This window comes from Bison bison, unplaced genomic scaffold (genome assembly GCF_000754665.1).
Source record: "Bison bison bison isolate TAMUID 2011002044 unplaced genomic scaffold, Bison_UMD1.0 scf7180017864469, whole genome shotgun sequence".
Classification (NCBI taxonomy): Eukaryota; Metazoa; Chordata; class Mammalia; order Artiodactyla; family Bovidae; genus Bison; species Bison bison.
The window spans coordinates 8,052,460-8,078,412 of record NW_011495030.1 but is presented as its reverse complement, the minus strand read 5'-3'; the positions used below and the strand labels follow the sequence as shown (position 1 = coordinate 8,078,412).

The 25,953-nt window shown below is 41.8% G+C and overlaps 1 protein-coding gene across 1 annotated transcript in view; it reads right to left on the bottom strand.

The window, feature by feature from the left end:
- The window catches only part of SLC1A1 (solute carrier family 1 (neuronal/epithelial high affinity glutamate transporter, system Xag), member 1), a 78,661-nt gene that overhangs the window by 33,240 nt on the left and 19,468 nt on the right, over positions 1-25,953 (bottom strand). Inside the window, exon 2 of the mRNA XM_010860706.1 lies at positions 8,586-8,726. Coding sequence (XP_010859008.1) covers positions 8,586-8,726 — 141 coding nt within the window. The remainder of the gene's footprint in view (positions 1-8,585; positions 8,727-25,953) is intronic.

Here is a 25,953-nt window from a genome sequence, read left to right as displayed (position 1 = left end):
TTGTGCAGAGTGAAGTGAGCCAGAAGGAAAAACATAAATACAGTATACTAACGCATATATATGGAATTTAGAAAGATGGTAACAATAACCCTGTGTACGAGACAGCAAAAGAGACACTGATGTATTGAACAGTCTTATGGACTCTGTGGGAGAGGGAGAGGGTGGGAAGATTTGGGAGAATGGCAATGAAACATGTAAAATATCATGTGGGAAACGAGTTGCCAGTCCAGGTTCGATGCATGACGCTGGATGCTTGGGGCTGGTGTACTGGGATGGCCCAGAGGGATGGTATGGGGAGGGAGGAGGGAGGAGGGTTCGGGATGGGGAACACATGTATACCTGTGGCGGATTCATTTTGATATTTGGCAAAACTGATACAATTATGTAAAGTTTAAAAATAAAATAAAATTAGAGAGAAAAAAAAAAAAATAGCTTTGGAATGACAAAAAAAAAAAATAAATAAATAAACTGGTTCCCAGCAAAATGAACTAAAGGCTCTCGCAGCCTTTGTCAGCAGGTCCACATTTGATGTTCAAAACATCTGTCAAGGAGCAGCAGGAGAGTCTCCTGTTTCTTCAGCAACCCAAGAGCTGTTTTAATATATATTTTTTTTAATATCATAAAGGACAGTGCTATTTGTATTTGGAACCAATTTTTCATAAGACCCAATGAGCTTTTATAGGAGGCTTCTTGTTCAATGAACATTAAACCTCAGAGGATCTGAGGCGCTCAGCTACTCTCTTCAAAGCCTGTGCTTTGACATTGGGATAGCGAACAGCTCAGGGAGACTTTTCTAGCTTTCTACCACAACCTAGTTATTATTGCGCTCTCTCTTTGCTGCTTCTTATCTCAAAAAATTGGTAGCTCGGGTCTCTGGGTTGAAGCTGCTTGTTTGCTGGGGAACTTAACACGTGAGGCAGAACAAGCCTTTTCCTATTGTTTTCGTTTCCAGAATGAACGCACTGTGCGAACTTACCTGGTTTGGCTTGATTCTAATATTGGCCCTGCAGGTTCTGATGCCAATGTAGGGACTGTCTAGAAACTTCTGATAGTATCAGACAAAAGAGTAAATTAAAATTTTTTCTCCTAGGCCTAACTAGTAAAATCTAGTTTTAGCAAGAACGCTGCTAAGTCAGTTTGATCAGAGCCCCGAACCCCCAATATCTGATCACTCTCCATATCTAATCAGGCTCCTCATTATCCATCACCCCTGGGTGCTGGAGGGCAGTCCTAGGTGCTGCCCTTATGATCTGTGTGATCTTGGTAAACTGGCTTAATCTCTCTCCAACTTTCTGTTTCCTCATTTCTAAAGATAGAAGTAAGCTCCTACTTATTTTCACTGGATTGCTATGAGGATTAAAAATAAGTTCATTACTTTCCCAGAGAAAACAGAAAATAGCACTTTCCATGCACCATGACATATTACAGATAATGATAATACTATGTCATGGTGCAGAGGTGGTATCTGATTACCCTGGGCTGTCTTTACCAAAAATCCTGTTAGGTCAATTTAGCCAGAATCCCCCTTACCTTTGACGTTTCTTCACAGTAATTTTCCATCCACTGATCCTGCTACCCAGGTCATTGGCCATCATTTCCCATTGGCTCATGTTGCATTCATTTGGACCTGAACCCACTCTCTTTCCACCACTGCAAAGTCCCATTGCAGTGGTCCCTCTACCTACTGTGACAATCTGGAATAAATTCTGCCTTACCATCTTTGAGTGTTACTGAACTTTCTTTTAAACAATACTTCCCCACTGAAAGCTTGTTCAGGGCATTCCTTGGAGAGAATGGCACAGGTGGGAGTCACTGCTCTAACCTGTTTCCCCGTGCCTACAAGCTTATGTCCAGAATCCCCAGGAAGGCGCACAAACCCCAGGAAGCCATGCCCTCACCTTCCATTCCCTTGCTTCCTCCCCAGGTTTGCAGCCTTCCAGTCAAAGTCTCACTGTCTTCCCAAGATTCTGTGCCTTCTCCTATTTTCTTCTGCCTAGAATTCCTGCCACTTCATCTGATTCCTCTCTCTTCTTCAAAACTCCACCCAATGTCCCTTCCTGCGTCCTCATTCCCAGAAAGACTTATCACAGAGCATTGCAAATGTAGTCTCCTTTTCTTGAAGAACTGGACATCTCTTTGTGTCTTGTGTGCCAGGCATACAGCCTGGGACATTGAAGATATGAATGAATGAACGAGTGTCTTCCAGATCCATGTATTCAACTTACGAGATTCCTTAGAATCCCTGCATGATTTCTCATTTTTTCTTAACAGGAGAAAAATATACACATTTATTTAATACAAGTCTTATGTGACATGGAAGCCATCATAAAGAATTAAGTTCCAAAGAAATGGCGAAAGTACTTGCTTTTATATTAGGTTGACAAAGAGAGGCAATTGTGGAAAAGTGACTAAACTATATGAGGCTCACTCTTTTCTTCTTTTTTTACAGAAACAAAACCATGTTAACTCAGTTGAACAGAGCTGTGAACCAGTCTAGTACTGGTTTAGGAAGAAGGAAAGCTCATTCATGGTGAATTCTCTGGGCTTCACTATGTCAGAGGCTGAAGCAGGGAATATTTATCTCTGTCATTTTTCTCTCTGTTACTGTGGCAACAAGTGGCACATTCATTATGGGAATTCCATTCCTTATGTACACAATGTATCCCTTCCTTCTTTGGAGAAAAGGCACTGCAGAAAACCTGAGGTGGATGAAACTGGAGCCTATTATACAGAGTGAAGTAAGCCAGAAGGAAAAACACCAATACAGTATACTAACGCATATATATGGAATTTAGAAAGATGATAACAATAACCCTGTGTACGAGACAGCAAAAGAGACACTGATGTATAGAACAGTCTTATGGACTCTGTGGGAGAGGGAGAGGGTGGGAAGATTTGGGAGAATGGCATTGAAACATATAAAATATCATGTATGAAATGAGATGCCAGTCCAGGTTCGATGCACGATACTGGATGCTTGGGGCTAGTGCACTGGGACGACCCAGAGGGATGGTATGGGGAGGGAGGAGGGTTCAGGATGCGAAACACATGTATACCTGTGATGGATTCATTTTGATATTTGGCAAAACTAATACAATTATGTAAAGTTTAAAAATAAAATAAAAAAAAATAAGTCTTCTGGCTTCAATAACTGTGTTCTAATGCAACAAAAATTTCTGGTCTTAGGGAAATGTTTAATTCGTGTGTGCAAAGTTGTTTAGGCCATCTTATCTTCTTGGTTCCCAAACAAGGTTGGGAAAGAATGAAGGAGGTGTTTCTTGGAATGCAGGCAGAATGCAGTGGTTCTAGATGGTACAAATGAGGTAAGATGTTCATTCTCAACCTGTATGATTTTAAGCTCCAGCAGGAAGTTTTAAATTTATAATCATCTTCAATTGGCAGTTTTCGTAGAGACTGAACTATATTAAAAAACAAACAAACAAACAAAAACCAATGTTTCAAGAAAAGCAAGCATACTTTCCCCCCATAGCTGAAGTAGATAGTGGATGCTCTTAGCTACCTAATAACAAGCTGTACAGCCAAATGATATGTGCATCTTCACCTCTTATACCTTCTTGCCAACAAGGGACTCATGGACCAGCAGAAGACGTGAGGTCCATGACCAGGTGGCTGGAGGAAACATCAGTCCCTCACAGGATTAGCTTGTTTTCACACGGTTAACCAGTGTTTGCTGAATTAAACTGAACCTGTTTCAGGAAGGCACATGGAATGATTCTTTCTACTGGAGCTGTGGATGGCTTCCCAGGACACAGCCACTTATGAGTAAATGAATACGTATTTTTAAAAAATGCCCTCCCCACCCTAAATAGCACAAGGATGTCACCTGCGAAATCTGAATTTAAAAATAGGGGGGCCTCCAAATACCTTGAGATGTCACTTTCTCTGCTCCATCCTCCATTCTTCAGTGTCTCTTCTGGACATTTACACTCACCGCTTGGTATGAGTAGCATTTTCTCTGGATATTGGTTCGTCACTCATATTCCAGCTCAATTACTGTATCTTGAGAGTTAGAATCTAGTTTTATCTTTTATTTTGCCAGAGTTCGGCTGCCAGCTTGCCTCCTATTCTTTATTTTTTTTGTAAACAAATGTCTTATCGGCAGTGCACCCAGGCCCAATCACTGACATATTGTCTATTGCTGCCTTTCTGTGATACCCAGTTGGAGAGTTGGACAGGGACCATATGGCTCAAAAAGTCTTGAATATTCACTTATCTGGCCCTTTACAAAAAGCCTTCCAGATTCTTGCTTGTAGGGAAACCTATTCACACATATATTCTGATAAATACCATTTGTATTTAAGCCTTAATAAATGCTGTTTATCTCTAAGCCTTAGTTAAACCCCAAACGGAAAAACCTCTGCCCCTGAAGGTGAGATCAGATTGTTGTCGTTCCAGCTCCTGCATCAGGGGAGTAAGACAGCTTCCTGTGGGGATGTTTGGGAAACTCTTGGAACAGGAGGCAAGAAGTCATTTCATTCCTATGCTGGGTATTAAAGAAAATGTGACCTAAATTTAAACTCACTGGCTGAATAAGACCTGGGCCAGGATTTCCAGAGCCACACTTCTCAGGCATGTTCACAAGCCATTTCCCCTGCCATTTCGCTGGCGGTGGGATACAAATACAGCTTACAGACCTTAATGCTTATGGGGTCTAAGTGCAGATATTCTGCGTGTGGCATGGGTGTATCCTTCAGGATATAAATTAAGGGTAGGATTCTGCTAGTGCCTAAACGATCTGCCTCTAAAGATGCCTTGAGATGATGTCCATTGTGCCTTCTCTGTGTGTTAAAGCAAATTCCAAACATTATGTCATTTCCATCCCTACATAATCCTATACACTTTAAAAAAAAGATCAGTTTCTTATATCCTTAAATGCCACTATCAGCACTATCAACAATTTCTTTTTTTTAAAAAATTTATTTGTATTATGAATAACAAGCTCTCTGTTAAATTAAAAGCTTTCATTTATTTATTTATTTTTGGCCATACCACACAGCACGTGAGATTAGTTCCCAGACCAGGGATCGTACTGGAGCCCCCTCTATTGGCAGCACAGAGACTTAACCATTGGACTGCCGGGGAAGTCCCTCAGAAATTTCTTGATACCACCTAATAACCAGTCTTATATTCAAATTTCCTTGATTAACGTGATGGCTTATCACATGAAGAGAGATTCTCCCTGTTTAAAAAAAAAAGCTATAAAGTAGTTTTATGTCAGCAGAGGCTTTGATAGCAGAGGTTTTGTTACTTTGTTAATTTGGCAAGATTATGCGTAAGTACAGATTATTTGTCTCAGGTTTTACTGTCTCTCTGCCACTGATTTATGTATCCTTAGGGCACTCACTCAGCTCTCCCCTGCTTCCAACATGTATTCTCCTTTGTCCTGATAAATGTATGAAATAAGCTCTTGATCTGCTGGATTTATAAAGGCTTTTGAAACTTGAAAGCTGCTCTTCCTGTATATTTTCCACAGCCATCTTCTGCTTCACCCTCCTGGCTCTGTGGTGGGTTGGGAGGCTGAGGATCACTGCAGGCTTTGGGGAAAGGACCACACACCAGGTAAAGGTGGTGCTGGGCTCAGGGGCAGGGGGCAGAGCTGGGGAGCAGAAGGGCAGGGAGACTACCAGAGGCAATGCTGGAGGGGTACAGAGCAGAATCCATCCCACCTACTTCTTCTGGAAGAAATGAAGGGAAGAAGGAAGGAAAGAAAGAAAGGGAAGGCAAGGAAGGAAGGAAAAAAGAAGAAAGAAAATACAAAACAAAAAAACACAAAAATAATGTGTGTTTGCCTTGAAAACATAAAAGAAAACTCAGTGATCATTTTTTCTTACTAACTGAATCTAGTCATTGTTAGCCATTTGATTTTGGTCCTAACTTTTAAAAATATATATAAATTTTAATAAAATTTGTATTGTATACAATATCTAATTTATTTTATTCTCCTACTTTATATTAAACAGGAATATTTTCCACCTTCACTAAATATGTTTCCAAAACAAAGTTTTTAATAGGTGCATAGAATCCTAACTTATGGGTATAACATACATTCAGATTGCTTATACTTTATCACCATTATACAAACAAATATTACCATGAATACCCTTGTACCTAAATCTTTGAACCTATCTCTGATGATTTATGTTAAATTCATCAGAATAGAAATGTGAGGTGGAAAGATCAGAACATGTTCCAAACCTCCCCCCAGAAAATTTGTTCCAAGTATACAGTAACTGAAAGAGTGATTGAGCCTGTTTTCCCATAACCTTGCCTTAGTACTGTTATTATTTTTTCTTTTTAATCTGAAAACTTTAAACACAAATTATCATCATTGTACCCATTCCTGCTTTGTTCATGTCCTTTGAATCTTTTACCATTTTATCACTTTATGTCAAAAGAATGGATAGTGTTTAACTGTGGGATTTGGTGAGGGAAAAGTGTAAAAATTTCCAGATCTGTGCTACACCTTCAAAAAGCAGCTGGGCTATGCACATGGAATGCAAATTATTTTCCTAGATTATTTGCAAGGCTGAGCTAGCACTCAAAACGGACTGCAAAAATCTTACTTGTTATCAATGCCAAGTATATATTTTCAACATCTACTATTATCCAACTAGTATATTCACACAATATTGTTACCTTTTCTTATGAAATCTGGCTTACTGCGTGGGTTTTGGATTTGCTGCCTAATCTGGATCAACTTTCCATACCTTCCTCCATAGATGTAAGTATCAATCACAAAGTAGCTTATGAGCCTTTGTGCAACTGCATGCAAAATACAGTACATATGTACAACTTTGAACATTTTTCTTGGGAGAGAGTCCAAAGCTTTCATCATGTTCTCAAAAGACCCTAAGAAAAGATTACAACTCTTTGATATGGAGAAAATTCTGAGGGTTTCTAGAACAGCCATCTCCACAGGAGAAGGCAGGTAATGTGAGTGAGTAAAGTGGATGAGGTATCGGGCACTAGGGAGTGACAAGAACTGTGGCGTCTCACATGTATTTGCACCAACTAAACACAGTAGCTATTTCTCAGCTCTGGTGTGTGGGGAACTGGCCCCAGTGTTTCCTGATCTTATTTTTTTTTTCAGAAGAAGCCAGAAATATGGATGTTTACATGAAGTCTTCCAAATTTTAAATGCCTCCAATAATTTGAAGTTAAACAAATAATCATTATATGGTACAAATGACTGGTCTGCTGATTTGGCCCTCTGGCTGCAGGCCCTAAAAGAAACCAGGCATTTCAAAACATAATTAGATTCTCTTTAGGTCTATAATAAGCCAAGAACACCAAGCCCACTTAAGAACTAGGCTTCCAATGGACTCTGGTCTTATTGGAGTTTGGCACTTCAAAAGTTCAGTGGCTAAATCTACAGCTGAAGCAATGCAGTTGCTGAAAGCAGCAGACCCTGACACCCATCCATCCTTCCCCAGCCAATGTCCAGTACTCTACAGAGATCAGTCCTACATCTCTAAGTGGCAGTAGAGAAAAATGTTCTAGAAGAGGATATGTCAAGAACCCTAATTGCATGGTTATATCAAACTGTGATTTTCAAGTTGGCAACGCTAGCAATTGCTGCATTTCACCTACTGCCAGAATGAGAAAAAGCCAGGAAAGTATGGAAGCCACAGAGGAGCTAACCATACCCAGACAAATGACATTTTTATAAAGCAAATTAATCTCTACCTACATAAGGGAGTGTGCTCTATAAAGATACCCTGCAACATAACAATTCATAAGGGAAAAATCATTTCCAAATTCAAGTGTGTCACAAGTTCAGTTTTAAAAACACCCAGCTTTTGAAATATGGTACCAGCCCATCATTAAAACTTTCCCACAACATGTGACTACTGGTCCCTGGGCAGATTTCCAGGGCACATATATAGTAGGTTCTGAGGTCTGTGGAGGAGTGGGAGTGAGTGGGCAGAGGGAACAGAGGACCCTTCAGGCTGAAAGGGTTGAGGCATGATGGCTGCAGCTGAGAAACAAATGAGTAAACCACAGAAAACATGATCCAAACTGATAACCACATTTTGCCTGAGGATGCTGGCTGACAGGAAAGAAAGAAAAGTGAAAGTGAAGTCGCTCAGTCATGTCCGACTCTTTGCGACCCTGTGGACTGTAGCCCACCAGGCTCCTCTGTCCATGGGATTCTCCAGGCAAGAATACTGGAGTGGGGTGCCATTTCCTTCTCCAGGGGATCTTCCCGACCCAGGGATAGAACCCAGGTCTCCTGCATTGCAGGCAGACGCTTTACCCTGTGAGCCACCAGGGAAGCCCGCTGGCTGACATGGCAGTGACCAAATACCCCTTTTTCTTTTCCTTCCTCACGAGACATTCTACAGCTGGTCCAACGAAGATCTGAGCTGTGGTTGACAGTGCCACAGGCAAAGCAATGCCACTTTGTGAATAATGAAGTATTTCACTCAAGCAAATATGTACTTTCCAAGGGAGGTATATGTGTGTGTATGGTACATTAGATGCATTTTGATTTTTTCCTTAAGAACAACTCAGGTGATTAGATGGCTCCTTAATCACAGAGAACATCAGTTTTCTAAAGGTACCTGTAATCATGCTGGATACAATTAATGGTAAAATGACGAGTTTCAGCATTCTCATCAGAATTTCTCCAGGAAAGGAAAAGTAGAATTTCTCCAGGTTAGATAGCTTGCTGTATTCTCGAACCAAGACTCCTATAACAATCCCTAAGAAAAACAATGATTGAGAAGAAGAAAGGAACAACATTAGATTTTTTTTTTTGTATACATTTCTATGAAAAAAATCCCCCAAATACAATTTTTAGTGGCAAGAAAAATAATTTTGATGATCTTCCTTGAGTCGGCAAATATTAGACTTAAAAAACAAATTGCATTTTAAAAGGTAATGAGTAAATCTGTAAAAAGTAAAATTCATGTGAAAGCTTTTTTCATCTCCTTTCTTCCCCTGCAATTATATTATCATGACAAAACATCAAAGATTACCATGAGAAGGAAAAAGAAAAGTTCAGTCTTAGCCAGCCCAATATAACAATTGTTTTACACACCACTTTTATTGTCTATCTATAGATATTTTATATATTTTATACTTTACATATCAGTTTGTATTTTCTCATATTCTTTTAATAAAATTTTAGTAATACTCTTCTCTTTTTATTGAAGTAGAGTTGATTTACAATGTGTTAGTTTCACAGCAAAATGATTCAGTTATACATGTTTTTCAGATTACTTTCCCTTATAGGTTATTACAAAACATTGAGTATAATTTCCTGTGCTATATGGTGGGTTGGTTATCTATTTTAAATATAGTAGGGAAATGTTCAATATTAAGAAACAGTATGCATTGTCTGAAAGCTTGCCTTAATACGATGTCAGTATGAACTCTTTCACTTGTGAGATGATTCTGACAACTAAAAATCACAAATTTTAAGTATTTCTTCTTTATCTTCTTCCAAAGAACATCCAGTTGCCCTACTCCACCCTATTTCCATCAACTGCCACTCCCTACTACCTTCTATTAATCAAGAAAGAAAATGGGTTGGGATGACTCACACATCTTTTTTCTCTTCATCAACCTCTGATGGATGACATGCTAATTGGGAGTAAAATGACTAGAGGGCAGGAACCTTCAGGAAGGATATAACTAGATATGTTAATTTGCAAGTGCAAATAATTAGTATGTGAAAATTTAGAGTTATTTGCGTATAGTTAAGAACGCTAGAGCAAATGAAGAGATGTGAATTATAATCAGTAGTAGAGTTTTCATTTAAATTCTGGTATACTTCTCATGCCCACTGTGCTGTGCTGTGCTTAGTCGCTTAGTCGTGTCTGACTCTTTGCGACCCCATGGACTAGCCCGCCAGGCTCCTCTGTCCATGGGGATTCTCCAGGCAATAATACTAGAGTGGGTTGCCATGCCCTTCTCCAGGGGTCTTCCCAACCCAGAGATTGAACCCAGGTCTCCCACACTGCAGGCAGATTCTTTATCATCTGAGCCACCAGGGAAGTCCATAAGTAAACTTATATGAAACATTTACAAGTTACATTAGGTAAGTAACCTTATCTTTAGCTTTTATTTTCCTACATATTCCACCTTTGCCTTGATCTCTATTTTGTACATACATTATTGAATGTATTTCTGATCAGCCATTTTAAATTATTTTTGGAGCAAACCTATACATGTAAACATTTTTGAAATTGCAGTTAAAGCAAACAAACAAAAAAGCCTCTGTATTTTTTATCCTTTTTGATACGGATTTCAAAACTTAAGTGTTAGAGACTCCAGAATGGTTAAGAACACCAAGGATTCAAAATGTTTTAAGCAAATATTAAAAGCATGTTGTGCTTACTACTTAATTAGCTATGGTTAAGAACACCAAGGATTCAAAATGTTTTAAGCAAATATTAAAAGCATGTTGTGCTTACTACTTAATTAGCTATGTTCAGCTGTTCTATACGGAACGTAAATACATTGTTCTGTAAGGATGCTCTGTGATGTTCAGTGCTTTAAACAAACAAACAGAAAAACCAGATACTCTCTCTCTTAGTATTCAGGTTGCTTCAGGTAAAATTTTGGCTTGTATGTCAAAGAAAGCTCTGTATGTAAAAATAAAGGAGATGTGTCTGTGCTTAAAAACCAGCCACAAAAGCACTCTGTCAGGTAGCAAAAGAACCCATGTGCTCCCATCTTAGGGTTTATATTACCATCAATTAACTGTGCCTCTAATCATCTCCACCCCAAATGAATGCAAGGCAGTTAGAAAGAAATATACTTCCTATTTTTCAGCCTTTAACCAGATATAGGTTTTTAATGGTAGAGATAAAAGAGTCTCCATAAGGAGTCGTTTAAAAGCAATCAAAGGTGACAAGCACAATGAATAAGTTACTGTATTTAGTAATGAAAGCTTTCTATCAAGCTTGTTCTTGAAGTTGAGTATCACAAATTATATTCCAATATTTGTTGACTGAAAGGAGAATACAAACACCAACCAAGACTTGGAAAAGCAGTTGGGAGATTCTCTCTGGGCCAGAGATGTCATCCCAGGACCCTCAAGAACAAAATATACTGGTGAATGACCTCAGCCAGGAGTTAACATTTGTGAATGGATGTGCTACACCTTGGTCTCAAACACATTTGGAAAAATGAGATGCAGGATAAGAGAAAAATCACTGGAAGATTTGCCAGGTTCCAAGATGAAGCCAGAATTTCACAGTGTACATCCTTCCCTACCCTTTTCCAGAGTCAGAATCTTGGAATGGATGAAGGAACATGGAGAGGTTTATCCATAGCCAAGGGCTGCTGGGATTAAGTGCCCACCCAGGGGTACACAGGTCAGATGGACATGGTAGGGCCACTCCCAGAACCAGAGAAGATGAAGCTCCAGAACCTTCCTGAATGGCATATCTATACAGAGGCCTTCAGCAGGTCCAGGAAGTAAGCCCAAAGGTACACTTGTTACCTAGATGGTTGCAGCCCTTTAATTACCAGGAACTCATTCTTGGGCTGCTTTTCCCCACACAGGCAGGAAGATCCCAAGCAGGTACTAAGATGACTGGGAAGTATATGGTGTTAGGAGAGCAGGATCCAGTTCTGGTTCCACCACCTACAAAGTACATAACTTGGGTCATAAGTTTAACTTCTCCTGTTGTCGACTGGTGGGATTGGAGGTAGGGCCAAAGGGCTGCCCTCAAAGGTGCCTTCAGAGGGCCAAGATGCTGTGGTCATCTCTGAGTCTTAGTGTCCTCAATTTTCAAATAGGATCATAAAATCAGCTCATTGGCTCCTAGAGAGCTGGCCATGTTTTTTTACATGAAATGGAAATACATTGGTAAAACAAGGAAGGGAGAAGCTAGGGAGGAAAACAGGACCATAGCTAGAAATGTCTTCTTCCAGTTTAAAACCTTAAGCTTAAAAGAGATGATATGGACTTCTCTGGTGGTCCAGTGGTTAAGAATCTGCCTGCCAATGCAGGGGTGATAGGTTCCACTCCTTGTCCAAGAGGATCCCACGTGCTGCGGAGCAAGCCCATGTACTACAACTACTGAACCTATACACCCTAGAACCCATGCTCTTCAACAAGAGAAGCCACCGCAGTGAGCAGCCCATGCACCGTAACGAGAGAAAGCCCACGTGCAGCAACAAAGACCCAGCACAGACAAAAATGATGGTTTTTTTTTTAAATAGAAAAGATACACAGGACGTCATTGCTTCACGCCCATGTTGTCTCAAACAATTGCCAGTCCAGTAGCCCTATTTTGGAGGTAATGGGATGCTTTGTCTTCCTGAAAAGTTTATTTAAAAAACATTGTTTATGAAATAATTCTGGAGATCAAAATAAAAGGTCATAATTAATTAATTGCACCAACCTACCCACTCCTTTCCCCTCACCATTTCCCAGGTCCTACCCAAACTTTGTTCTTATGCACGTTTTTTTTTTTTTCCAGTACTGCAATCTAGCAGATAACTCAACATCCTGCCCTATTAAATACTGTCCAGCAGAAGCAAATAACTAATTTTAATTTTAAACAAACAAAACAAAAAGAAGCAAAATCTCACCACGACCCTTTCAACAAAGAATGGGAGCACTTTGCTAGAGCTGCCAGGCATCAGTGTACGGTGAGGACAGAGAGGCAGGGGGCAGCTGGGGGCTGAGGGCACGAGGCACAGGGCCCGTGCTGTTCTTCCGGCAACATACACTGCCTGGATAGCTAGCAGGGGCGGAGGGAGGGCCTTTCCTCCTCAGTCCAGGATCTGGCAGCTGAATCAGTGGCTGTGAAGCCTGATTTGTCCACAACCAAAGGCACCTGTGGAAATCCACTCCCAGCCAAGAGTGAAGTGGAAGCCAGTGTGGTCTCTGAAATGTCAGCTGCAAGATACCACCCAGAGTGGACAGGGACTTCATGCTCTCCCTTCTCATTTCACAGGGGCACTACCCAATCTTTGTTCTTATGCACATGTGTTCTTTACAGTTATAAAAATTAATCTGGGGATAGTAACTGAATTGCATTTGATTCAGATGGATAAAAACAGCACTGTTCCTGTTTTAGGGTATTTGCAGAAAAGAAATTAAAATCTTCTGTGGTTTTTATTCAAAGCCCCAGAATAGTTCTCTGGTTCACAGATTGAATCTGTCTTGATTAAATAAGAACTATTGGCAAAGGAAAATACAATTTTAATTACCACTGAAATAGTTATCTAGCCATGCTGTCATGTTATGTACTATTTTAAGCACTAGATTAAGCCCCTCAGGAGGTAACTGAGTGTTGATAACCAGAAAATAAAAAGCATGGGATGAATAAAGCTATTAACAAATGGCTTGGCATACACTGAGCCTCCCTGGTGGCTCAGTGGTAAGGAACATGCCTGTCAAGGCAGGAGATGCAGGTTCTATCCCTGGTTTGGAAAGATCTCCTGGAGAAGAAAATGGCAACCCATTCCAGTATTCTTGCCTGGGAAATCCCATGGACAGAGGAGACTGGCAGGCTGTAGTCCATAGCGTCGCAAGAGTTGGACTTAGTGATTAAACAACAACAACACGCATACACTGAGTAGACAGGAGGACGTTTCTCTATCCTATCCTTCCACTGAAATACACCTTCCCCCTTTTCTCATCTTTTCCTTTGGAGCTGAGTAGCTTCAACAATATAAGGTCTTTACATGAACTCTGACACAAAACACAGATACCCCTGCGTCTATAAAACTTTTACTTTTAAGCCTTAAAAAATCTCATCAACTCGAATATATGTAAAGTGAAATTGTTTTCATTTTTCATATGCTCCTGAGTTGGCCAAGCAGTTCGTTTGGGGGTCCTGTATCTCAGGTTGCCAGCCATGGACTGAACTCAGGACACAGCAGTGAAAGCCCGGAATCCTAAACACTAGGCCACCAGCGCTGCACCCAGTGCGGCAGGTGGCGATTGAAGCAGTCGACGCACAGTTTGGGAAAAAGAAACTAGAGACAGAATTAAAGTTTTAAAGACGGGATCAGGGGACTCAAGACCTCTTGGATCAAGAGCCCTGTTCCTCGGAGCCGCATCACTCTAACTTAGTGTCTTGGCAAGCAGAAAGTATTGTGCGACATTGAAGTCCGCCTCCTGTGTCCCTAGTCATGTCTCCCATTTTACTGATTACTTTAAACTATCTTTGTCATTTTCTTGTACAAGGGCTGTCACCTAGCTGGAGGTCATAGACCTGCACATGCCTTGGGAAAACATCCTAGTGTGTGCTCAAGCAGCGTTCTGAGCTTGTGCTGACCCGGCAGCATTCCAAGGTGCACACTAGGTTTTTCCTTAGCTTAGCAGGGCATGACAACCCCAACGAATCAACCCAGTGTATTTTTACTTGGGTTATGCTGTATTGCTATCTTTTGCTTTTATTCTTTTCCCATGGTGATTTTCTCATGGCTTAGCCAGAGCAACAGGCGGCTGACTATTAACCCCTGCACACCAGGGAACTCCCCCACTGAGTTTTCAATTCCATTGTCTCTAAGTTTCATTTCTGAAAGTTACTGTATCCTTTTCACAGCATCATTTTTCTGTTTCCTATTTTCTCTTCCACCTTTCTTTTTTAATCATGTTAAACATATTTACTACACCCCACTCCAGTACTCTTGCCTGGCAAATCCCATGGACAGAAGAGCTTGGAAGGCTGCAGTCCATGGGGTCGCTGAGGGTCGGACACGACTGAGCGACTTCACTTTTCACTTTCATGCATTGGAGAAGAAAATGGCAACCCACTCCAGTGTTCTTGCCTGGAGAATCCCAGGGATGGGGGAGCCTGGTGGGCTGCCGTCTATGGGGTCGCACAGAGTCGGACACGACTGAAGCGACTTAGCAGCAGCAGCAGCAACATACTCTTTCAGACTGTTACATCATGTCCAGTTTTCGTGTTCTCTTGCTGGTGTCATTTCCTCGTGTGATTTGTAATTTTTGATTGTAGATTTGTCTTTTGGGAAGGGGGTTGGCTTTCCATGGTTGTGAAATTGTCCCTATGCATAATAGGACACCTGTTTCTCCTGGAAGTTTAGGAGTTTTAAGGTCATGAGGAAAGTCCTCCTATATTCTGTGCTGGTGTAATTTAAATCACCCAACCAGGTAAGTATATGTCTGAGTTTTAATTTTCTCATGGGTGCCTCTCTTCCTCTTTACTCTTAGACATGGGCAGAGGCAGCTTTCTTGAGGTTTCCCTGGGTCACAGGGTAAAATTTTTCTGGTCTTCTTTCCAAGCGAAGTGAAGTGAAAGTCGCTCAGTTGTGTCCAACTCTTTGCGACCACATGGACTATACACTCTGTGGAATTCTCCATGCCAGAACACTGGAGTGGGTAGCCTTTCCCTTCTCCAGGGGATCTTCCCAACCCAGGGATCATATCCAAGTCTCCCACATTGCAGGCAGATTCTTTACCAGCTGAGCCACAAGGGAAGCCCCTTCTTTCCAAGGGTAGGAGCAAATTTTGAGGTTTTGGGCTCTATGAAGAGGAATGATACTAGCTCCTCACCTGTATGGGCCAAGATCTTATCTCTTCTGTATGTGGCTATTAGAACCCCTATCCCCCATCACTAAGGGCCATAATTGGCTTTAGACCTTACTATCAGGTTTTGTTTACACTTCAGGCTTTGTGTTCCCTTTTATTTCTGGTACATGGGAATTTTTCTTTCTTTCTTTCGAGTTTGGGTTACACATTAATTTGGAGAAGGGTATTATATTTCTATGTGTTTGGGATGGTAGGATTCATCCACATTAGCTCAACTACCATATTACTAGATGCTATAGCACCACCAATTATTTATTCCTTACCCTTTCCAACATGTCTATTTTAAGATGGATAAAAGAGTGAGTGGAGATTAAAGTTGAAAGTCCCGCCACATACAGTAAAGTTCTTGCTATACTAAAGACCTGATATAGTGGTACTAAAACAATTATTGCTCTTCCAAGAACTCCTATGTAATCTTGTGGGATCAATTAATCAAAAATCGTTTACAGACCACCTATTCCTGCAACACACTGGCCAGTGGGGAAATAGAGAGAAGAGTAATGCACAATCAGGGTACCTTTACATGATGAAATGCACGTTAGTCTCTCAGTCATGTCCAACTCTTTGGGACCCCATGGGCTGTAGCCCACCAGGCTCCTTTGTTCATGGAATTCTCTAAGCAAGAATAGTGGAGTGGGTAGCCATTCCCTTCTCCAGGGGATCTTCTCAACCCAGGGATCGAACCCGGGACTCCGACACTGAAGACAGATTCTTTACTGTCTACGCCACTGGGGAAATTAGGCATATTAAATCACATGAGACATTTTGAGGGAAGAAACTAACCCAGAACCAACTGTTTAGGAGGCAGGCTTTGTACTCAGACTATCTCTGTTCAAATCCTGGAGTCACCATTTTATTAGCTGTGGAATTTCAGGCAAAATACCAATCATGCTGCCTGTGCCTCTGTTTCCCCACCTGTAACCGTAGGCATAGTAAAATATTAATCTCAGAGTCATTGGGAGATTTAAAAATGAGACTATACAAAAAGTGCTCAGAGTAAACAGTGCCTAGCTCATATAATAAGTATTTGAAAAATGTTAACTATTATTCTAGGTTATACACTCCTAGGTTTTCTCATGAAATCCTCAAAATGGTTGTGGCTCTCATAGGTGAGTCATGGTCACAGAGCTCAACGCGGTAAGGTCAGGAGTTGAGGGGAGAGAATCACATAACATATTTTTAGTGTGACTAAATTTACAAAGTTATTCCCTTAGTCTACAGTGCTTATTTTGGTAGTGAAATATTTCCTTTTATCTTATAAATGAAAAAAAAATCTTTAGGGTTAAAATAATGACACCTAAAGAACCCATGAAATGCGCTGAATGTAATGTCTGTTCATTTGGATAGCACTGGACATCACTGAAATAAAAGTCTCAGGATCTGGGTCGCACCAGCAGAAGAGGCATTTGAAATTCTTGATTCTTCCAAAATAATTTTTATTGTGATTTCAATCACCTAATTAAATTCTGCAAATATTTACTGTCCAAAGGATGTTAGGTCCAGTGGTGGCAGTAAAGATATACAAATGGACAGTATAAGACCCTTTCTGCGACCCGCACATTTAGCGTGGGCGGTTCAGCAATACGTGAACTGTGAACTTCCAGATGTTCAACCTGGTTTTAGAAAGGGCAGAGGAACCAGAGACCAAATTGCCAACATCCGCTGGATCATAGAAAAAGCAAGAGAGTTCCAGAAAAACATCTATTTCTGCTTTATTGACTATGCCAAAGCCTTTGACTGTGTGGATCACAAGAAACTGTGGAAAATTCTGAAAGAGATGGGAATACCAGACCACCTGACCTGCCTCTTGAGAAACCTATATGCAGGTCAGGAAGCAACAGTTAGAACTGGACATGGAACAACAGACTGGTTCCAAATAGGAAAAGGAGTACATCAAGGCTGTATTTTGTCACTTTGCTTATTTAACTTCTATGCAGAGTACATCATGAGAAACGCTGGGCTGGAAGAAGCACAAGCTGGAATCAAGATTGTCAGGAGATATATCAATAACCTCAGATATGCAGATGACACCACCCTTATGGCAGAAAGTGAAGAGGAACTAAAAAGCCTCTTGATGAAGGTGAAAGAGGAGAGTGAAAAAGTTGGCTTAAAGCTCAACATTCAGAAAACGAAGATCATGGCATCCGGTCCCATCACTTCATGGGAAATAGATGGGGAAACAGTGGAAACCGTGTCAGACTTTATTTTTTTGGGCTCCAAAATCACTGCAGATGGTGACTGCAGCCATGGAATTAAAAGACGCTTACTCCTTGGAAGGAAAGTTATCACCAACCTAGATAGCATATTGAAAAGCAGAGACATTACTATGCCAACAAAGGTCCGCCTAGTCAAGGCTATGGTTTTTCCAGTGGTCATGTATAGATGTGAGAGTTTGTGAAGAAAACTGAGCGCCGAAGAATTGATGCTTTTGAACTGTGGTGTTAGAGAAGACTCTTGAGAGTCCCTTGGACTGCAAGGAGACCCAACCAGTCCATTCTGAAGGAGATCAGCCCTGGGATTTCTTTGGAAGGAACGATGCTAAAGCTGAAACTCCAGTACTTTGGCCACCTCATGCGAAGAGTTGACTCATTGGAAAAGACTCTGATGTTGGGAGGGATTGGGAGCAGGAGAAGAAGGGGATGACAGAGGATAAGATGGCTGGATGGCATCAATGACTTGATGGATGTGAGTCTGAGTGAACTGTGGGAGTTGGTGATGGACAGGGAGGCCTGGTGTGCTGCGATTCATGGGGTCGCAAAGAGTCGGACATGACTGAGCGACTGAACTGAACTGAACTGAAGACCCTTTCCCTCAAGAAGCTTGCAGTCTAAATAGAGCCAATCACAGATGCAACTCAGCAGAGGGGGAGTCCAGGTGGCCTAAGGACTAATGATGCCAGGTGGGAGCTGGAGCTGTGGGAACACACAGGAAGGCAGGGCAGAAGTAGGAGAAGAGTGAAGAAGGCTCAAGAGTAAACAGATAGAGAACTATTTCAGGATTTCTGTGGAAATGTTTACAAGTCTGAGAGCACTTCAGGGAAATGCTAAATGTTACTTATCTTTCTTCATCCAGCAAGGAAAGGAAGCCGCAGCCAGTACAGCTGGCATCAACATCCCACAGGCCAACCCATGGAGCCATGGAATGGAGGAGGAGGCTGTTCAGACACAGAGACTGAGTAACCCTGTGAGGTGGGCGGCCAACAGGGAGACTGGGAACTGAAGACCTGCTTTTCTTCAACTTCAGTGTGTGTACACTCACCCAGGGATTTTGTTAGAAGGCAGATTGCACGCCTTGAGTAACAAAAAGGTAAGTGAGCCTGGCAAGAGCCTCCACGGGACCTTCAGTAACGGGTAAAATCTGCAGGTAGTAACCTGCAGAATCCAACTTGACAGAGTGGAAGGACCCTGCTGCTGGCCTCAAGCCCAACGCCGTGAGGACTGGCTCTGACAACACACACGCAAGTGGAGCTGCTCCCGTGTAAAGGCCCTGAACACACAAAACTGTTCCTGCCAACTCCCGGTCTACTTAGCCACCTTCTTCAACTCTGGAGGAAAAGCTTCCTGTGAAGCCAGCTCACACTGGCAAACTCATCATGACTACAAGAAATAAGCCCTAATGATGGCTGATGGGGGCTCATCTGCCCTTGAATTTTTGAGAGCAAAAGACAATCTGAGTCTAAAGCAGAAACAATATGTCCATTTTTAAGGATAAAAATGCCATTAAACCCTCAAGCTTCTGCCCCTACATGAATCCTCAGCTCCAGGGAACCTTCCATTATGGCAACCACGGCTTTCCTCAAGGCAGGAGGGGGATTAATCCACGACCCCAATAGCAAAACCCACAGAGAACAAAATGCTTACTTCCCATCCCAATCCTCATTTTTCAGGAAAGTTCTGGTGGTCTTCCAAATACTAACAGGTAAAAATGAGGTATGGCCTGGTAGAGACCACCAAACTTCACAATATGAAAACAAAACCCAAATGTTCTTGAAAACTTTTGCTTTATAATCAAGTCAAGAAAGGGTGATACATGGGACCTCCCTGGTGGTCCAGTGGTTAAGAATCTGCTTGCCAGGGGATTGAACCAGGGCACATGGGTTCGATCCCTGGTCCAGGAAGCTTCCACATGCTGCGGGCCAACTAAGCCCATGTGCCAGCACTACTGGGGCCTACACCCTGGAGCCCGCGAACCGCAGCTAGAGAAAGCCTGTGTGCAGCAACAAAGACCCAGCACAGCTACAAAAAGGAAAATAAAAATTTAAAAAGAGAAAGGCAGATATGCAAATTATGTATCTGGTAGGGATCTACCACCTGGGATATATAAAGAACTGTTACAACTCAAGAATAAACAGGCAACCTCAATTTTTAAAAATGGGCAAAAGATTTAAATAGATACTTCTCCAAAGAAAAATATACAGCTGAACAATAAGCACATGAAAAGATATTCAACAGTATTACTCATTAGGGAACTATAAATCAAAACCACAATGAAAAACATTTGTTAGAATGGTTATAAAAAGCAAGCAGAAAATAACGTATGTTGGTAAAGATGAGAAGAAACTAGAACTCTCTCACATTGTATGAATGTAAAATGGTACGGCCCCCATGGAAAACTATTTGACAGTTCCTCAAAAAGTTAAACGTACTGTTACCGTATGACCCAGCAGTGTTACAGCTGACCTAGGCAATTCTTCTCCTAGGTAGAAGGGAATTGGAAACGTATCTTTGCAAAAGAACTTGTACATGAAACATTCTTAGCAACATTAATCATAATAGCCAAGAATTTAAAAAACAATAACTATCTATTAATACTGGATAAACAAAATGTAGTGTGTTCATACCCTGGAACATTATTCAGCTACAAAAAAGTGTGAAGTACTAATACATGCCATAGCATGGATGAACCTTGAAAACTTTAAGCTCAGTGAAAGAATCCAGACACAAAAGGCCACATACTATATGACTCCATTCACATGAAAGGTCCAGAATAAGCAAGAGACAGAAAGCAGATTAGTGGCTGCCAAAGGATGGGGTGAGTGATAGGGACTGACTGATAATAGGCATGAGATTTCTGGGGGGTGTGACTGAAAGTGTTCTGAAATTAGACAGTGGTGATGGCTGTACGACACACTGAATATACTAAAAACCCCTAAATGGTACACCTTAAATGTAACTTTTATGTTATATGAATTTTACCTCAATTAGAAAAAGCATATATACTCTCAAAGTGAATTGATTTAAAAAACAAAAAAAAAAAGAAAGGCAGGTGATACTGTGATTCATTTCCATTTTGATTGGGTGACAATTGGATGACTTTTTCCTGGGGTGGGAGAGAAGACAAAAACACATGGAGACTCTTTTTTCCTTTTAGTTCTCATACTATCAGGACAAAGATTGCCAAAGATGTGGCATTTTGTTCAAGCTTTCACTTAGTATGATATGGATGAGATTATCAGATCTGAAGGCCTTACCATCTGGAAAGACCAATTAAAAAACCCATGTGATGCCAGACATGTTTATTAACAGCTCAGAAAGAAGATGATCAATTCAAAGAAAAGTTGTGATTACAGATTGTAGTTCATAGCCCACAAAGGAGATGTGTGAGAGCTTACTTTTTAATTACAGGGCATAAAAATCAATCAAAACAACCAAGAGAAAACCAGGATTAATCTGAGAACAATATGACCTGACAATCTCTGTAGGAAAAGAAAAATCAAAGTTAGCAGTCACATTTATTTGACTAGAGGCCCTGCTGCACAAGGTCAGTTTGCTAAACTCTAGGGAGGATACACTTGTGGTTCTGGTCCTCATGTGGTTTATAGTCTAGGAGAAGATACAAGTCCCTTTGGAAACTCCCACGTGTCATGCAGGTCTGCAGTTGAGTCTGCTCCAACACGTACTAGTTGGAGGACCTTAGGGAATCTATTTAACCTCACTAATATGTAGTGTCTTCACCAAACAGACATAACAACAGTAGCTACATCATGTGGTTCCCAGTGTTAAGCGGAATAATAAATTCAGATGATTTAGCTCCACCCCCTGCAGGAAGGCTCGGTGTTAGCTGTGACTGAGTAACAACAGAGATAATAGCAGCAACAAAACTAGAGAGAACAGAGCTTTTAAAATGGGCGTAAGCTCTCTCCAGTATAAGCAGGATATAATGGAAAGAGGAGTCACGAATCCAGATTTTAATTCCATTTCTACCACATACTTAGCTGTCACTTAATGTCTTTGATTTTGGCTGCTTCATTGAAGTGCTTGAAGTATATACGTCAACAAAGGTACATCAGAAATTTGTGAGAACCAAAGGAGAAAATATATGTAGGAAGCACTTTGATTTCAACCAAAGAAATGCATCCTATTTCACAGTGTAGTTACCTTATTATTCTTCATTGTTCCAATTTCCTTGAAGACCACTCAAATTATAGAGCTATTAATGGTGGAAAGTTAGGAGGCTTACAGACACTCCCAGTGGAGGGCTGAGCAGAAACTTATTTCAAGCAGGCAGAAGCTCAAGTTTTGTTTATTTCACTCAGCTCTCGACTGTCCTCCAACTAACAAATTATACAAATACCAGTCTGAGAAACACGGTGAGAAAGGTGAAGATCCTAAGGCAGACAGAACAGAAAGAATGCGACATACGTTTGACACAACTGGGCCCAAACCCTGCTCATCATTTATGCCCTGGCTCTGGGACCGAGGGTAAACAACTGCCTCTTTGTGCCTTAGTTTTCTCATCAAACAAGGAACGATAGTTGACTCAGAAACATAGGGTAAGGGTTAAATGGGATAAAGTGTAAAGTGAGAGTTCTCTTCTTCTTCCTCCACCTCCCTTCAGGGACGGTGGACCTTCCCTGTTGCTTCTGCCTTTCTCTTTGGGGAGCAGAGGGATCAGTGTTAAAAGGTGACTGTGAAAGCAGAGGAATCGGATATTTCCCACTTTTTCCTGTTGCAAAGAATGAAGGTGATGACTCTTTCATCCGAAAGAAGCCACACACTGCATTGACAGGTGGTTGGTGTTGTAATGGGCCTTGGGGCCTCTATCACCACAGATTCTAAATAATGGAAGACGTCTGCAGATGGAAAGCACAAAGACACTTACAAAACCTATTTAATAAAAGAATAACCTTTTCACCACTCTGGGAAACAACAGAAACTTTGCCACCTGCTATAAAAATTAAAAAGAGGAACTACTCTGTTCTTCAGAGTGTAAATATATTTTAATGATTTTTCACAGTTTAAATCAAAGATTGTAAATATCCAAGGACGAGAGTCAGGGAAGAAGTGCAAGAAGTAGGCCTGCGGGGCTCCTGACAGGTCCAGTCAAGCACTGTCACATAAAAGTGAGGTCCAGGGTGGCCTCATCTTCATTTTTCTTAGAGATATGGTTCATTGTGTGAAACCACTCAAGTTTTAAATGTTAACAAAAGCTTAAAGACAATCATGAAACTCTGTGAGGTTGCACCAAATACCTCTTCAAGCCAACTTCCTTTGAAGTTGTCATTTTTCATTCTGTTTTTTCCACTTAAGACAGTACAGGAACAGGATAAAATACAAGAGGGAAAGCCACTGTGATCAGAGGAAGGCAAACGCCACAGGGACCAGGAAATGATTATGAGGATCTCATACAGCCTCTGGTGATCTTGAGTGGATCTGGCAAGTGTTATCTGACTAGCTTCTCTCTGCACCACAGGCAGAGAGGGCAAAGTGAGGAGGTTGCCCCCTGCCATGGAGAACCTACATTCTAGTAGGCGGGACAGGACATGCACAGTGATGACAGCCTAGGAGAGTCTGATGGTCTACAGAGTTTGTAGAAATTCAAAGCTTTCTTGAAATGCTCATCAGGCTGGAGTAAGAAAGGGAGAGGTTCAGATGCACCTTCCAAATGAGAATAGGAATTCAAAAGGCAGGTACTAGTGAGGAAGAAGGAGAGTGGGAGAAACACCCAAGGACAGAAGAATCAGGGGGAAAAGAAACTAATACTCGTCAAGTCCTCTGTCCTAATCACCTTTACAGTCATCTACTCTAACAAGCCTTCAAAATACAGACAATCTACAGTTGTCCTGTAGTTTAACTAAAGGGGAGTGACTCCAGAAGCCCCTGCAGATACCAAAATCTAAGTCCCCTATATAAAATGGTGTAGCACAGTGAATTCATACAAGGAAGGTCAGAAAACCTGCCCACAGTCACACGGCCAGCCCCAAGACCACGTCTGTTTGACCCCAATGCACAGCTCCCTCCATGAAGATGTTATAAGAATGTGTTTGGCCAGTGGTCTGGCTGGTGCTCAACAGGTAGTTTATAGAGAGCTGAGATGAGAAACCTAAGTTGGGGTATACCACAAAAGGCCTAGAATACCAAGGAGGAGAATTTATACTTCTCTGACCCTTAGGTCCCTTCATATAAACCAGGTCACTGTGAGGGTTAAATGAGATAAACCATGTGTTACACTGTAAAGTAGTATACCAAGATTAGCTATTAGTAGAGACAATGAATTGCCACTGAACATGTTTGCATAAGCTGGGCCTGGATTGATGATAAAACTGGCTGAGGTATGCAGGGGCTGAGATGTGTAGGATGGATTAGAACAGGGAGATAAGTAGTTAGGAGGCTGTTCTTGGAAAGGAAAGTGAAGCCATGCCAGACTTGGGGGATGGAAAAGGAGCTCCACGATGAGTGGGAAAGAGAGCAGGCTGAAGAAGAATGAGAATCCCAGATCCATGACATGGGCCAGGGAAAGGTTTGGCTGGATGATGATGGTGGTTCCTCGCAGAGCTTGGGTGAGAGTATGAATGAATTTATTAATTAATCTGTTTCCCAGAGGAAGGAGGAGGTCAAGGGAAGCCATCCTGACTGCTACATCCCCATCACAAGCCCTGCCTTACTTCACTTGCTTGCTCAAACTAAACCAACCAGACAGGAGCGCAATCTGGCAGGAACCAGTTGACCTGTTGTATTCAACTGTCCAGATGTTCAGGCTGTTTAGGGCTGGTGTATACTGGTGTCTTTTGGAGGAAGGGCTCAGCTCTGAAGTCAGATATATCTGATCTGGAACCTTGCTCTTTACTCCCTTTTTCCTTGTGGCAACTCAAAAGGGCAAGTGGGTGAGCCCTAGTACCAGTGTGGTTCTCTAAAAGGATCTGGAACTGAAGGCCACACAGTGACGTGGCTTGAATTCAGAAACATTTTTAGAGGGTTGAAGAGAAGTGACTCTCCTAACAACCTGGTTAAGTACTCTTTTAGTTCAGAGAAAACACCGGACTGGAAGGAGGGAGGAGGATCTAATTCCTTGCCCCATACTAAAAATGTACAGCACAGAAGCAATCAGAACGCTGGGTGCCCTGCACACACTGCCTGGCTTGCAGCGGCGGAAGACAAGAGATTCTGACAGTGGCTGCCTGGTAGGATGGGGGAGATGATGTTCTATGTGGTCCAAGGGTACATTCTGGCTGGAAAGATACCTCTATTGCCAGGAGAGAATTATCAGACTGCAACCACTCACCTATTTGTCCTTTTGAGTTGCCACAAGGAAAAAGGGAGTGACTTGAGATTCTACAAAAGAGCAAGGTTCCAGATCAGATATATCTGACTTCAGAGCTGAGCCCTTCCTCCAAAAGACACCAGTATACACTCAGAGAGAGAATTATCAGACTGCAACATCCTAGGGATAAAACCAGATGGATGTTTGGAGGAGCTTAGGCTCAGTAAGCTCTCCATCTCCCTACCTCTGGATGTTCCCCTCCACACCGTTAGCAGTGTTTCCCAAGAAGTCTGTATTCTGACCTCTTCGTGGGCTGCCCGCTCTCCCAGGTGATCCTATCTGCTCTTACAGATCCAATTTCCACCTCTGTGTCCTGGCTCACTCTGTCTCCCAAGTTCCAGGCCTTCAGGGAACCTCCACCTAGTGATATACCTCAACATGGGACCCAGCATGGTAAAAAGAAACCTATCTTTCCTTCTCCCAGAGGACTTCACTTTTCTTCCTAGTTACCTCGTGGTTTTAAAGTAGGTCCACTGGTTATTTGACACTCTTCCCATCAGGAGGTGGGGTCTTTGTTCCCTTCCCTTAAGCCTGGGTAGGCCTCTGTAATGGCCTTAATAAAGAAAATAGAGCAGAAGTGAGCTGGCATGGAGCCTGGGGCCAGGTTAGAAAAGGGATGGCTTCTGATGATTCCTCTTCTTGGGATACTCCATTAAAGCCCTGAGATCCCATGTAAAAAGTCCAGCTACCCTGAAGCTGCCCTGTTGGAGAGAGATCCCATGTAAAAAGTCCAGCTACCCTGAAGCTGCCCTGTTGGAGAGACCACACGGGGCAGGGTGTCGGGGGGGAGGGTGGGAGAGAGAGTGAGCAAGGAGAGCGAGAGCAAGAGAAAGAAGACAGCTGTTTGAGTCTTTCAGGCAGCAGAC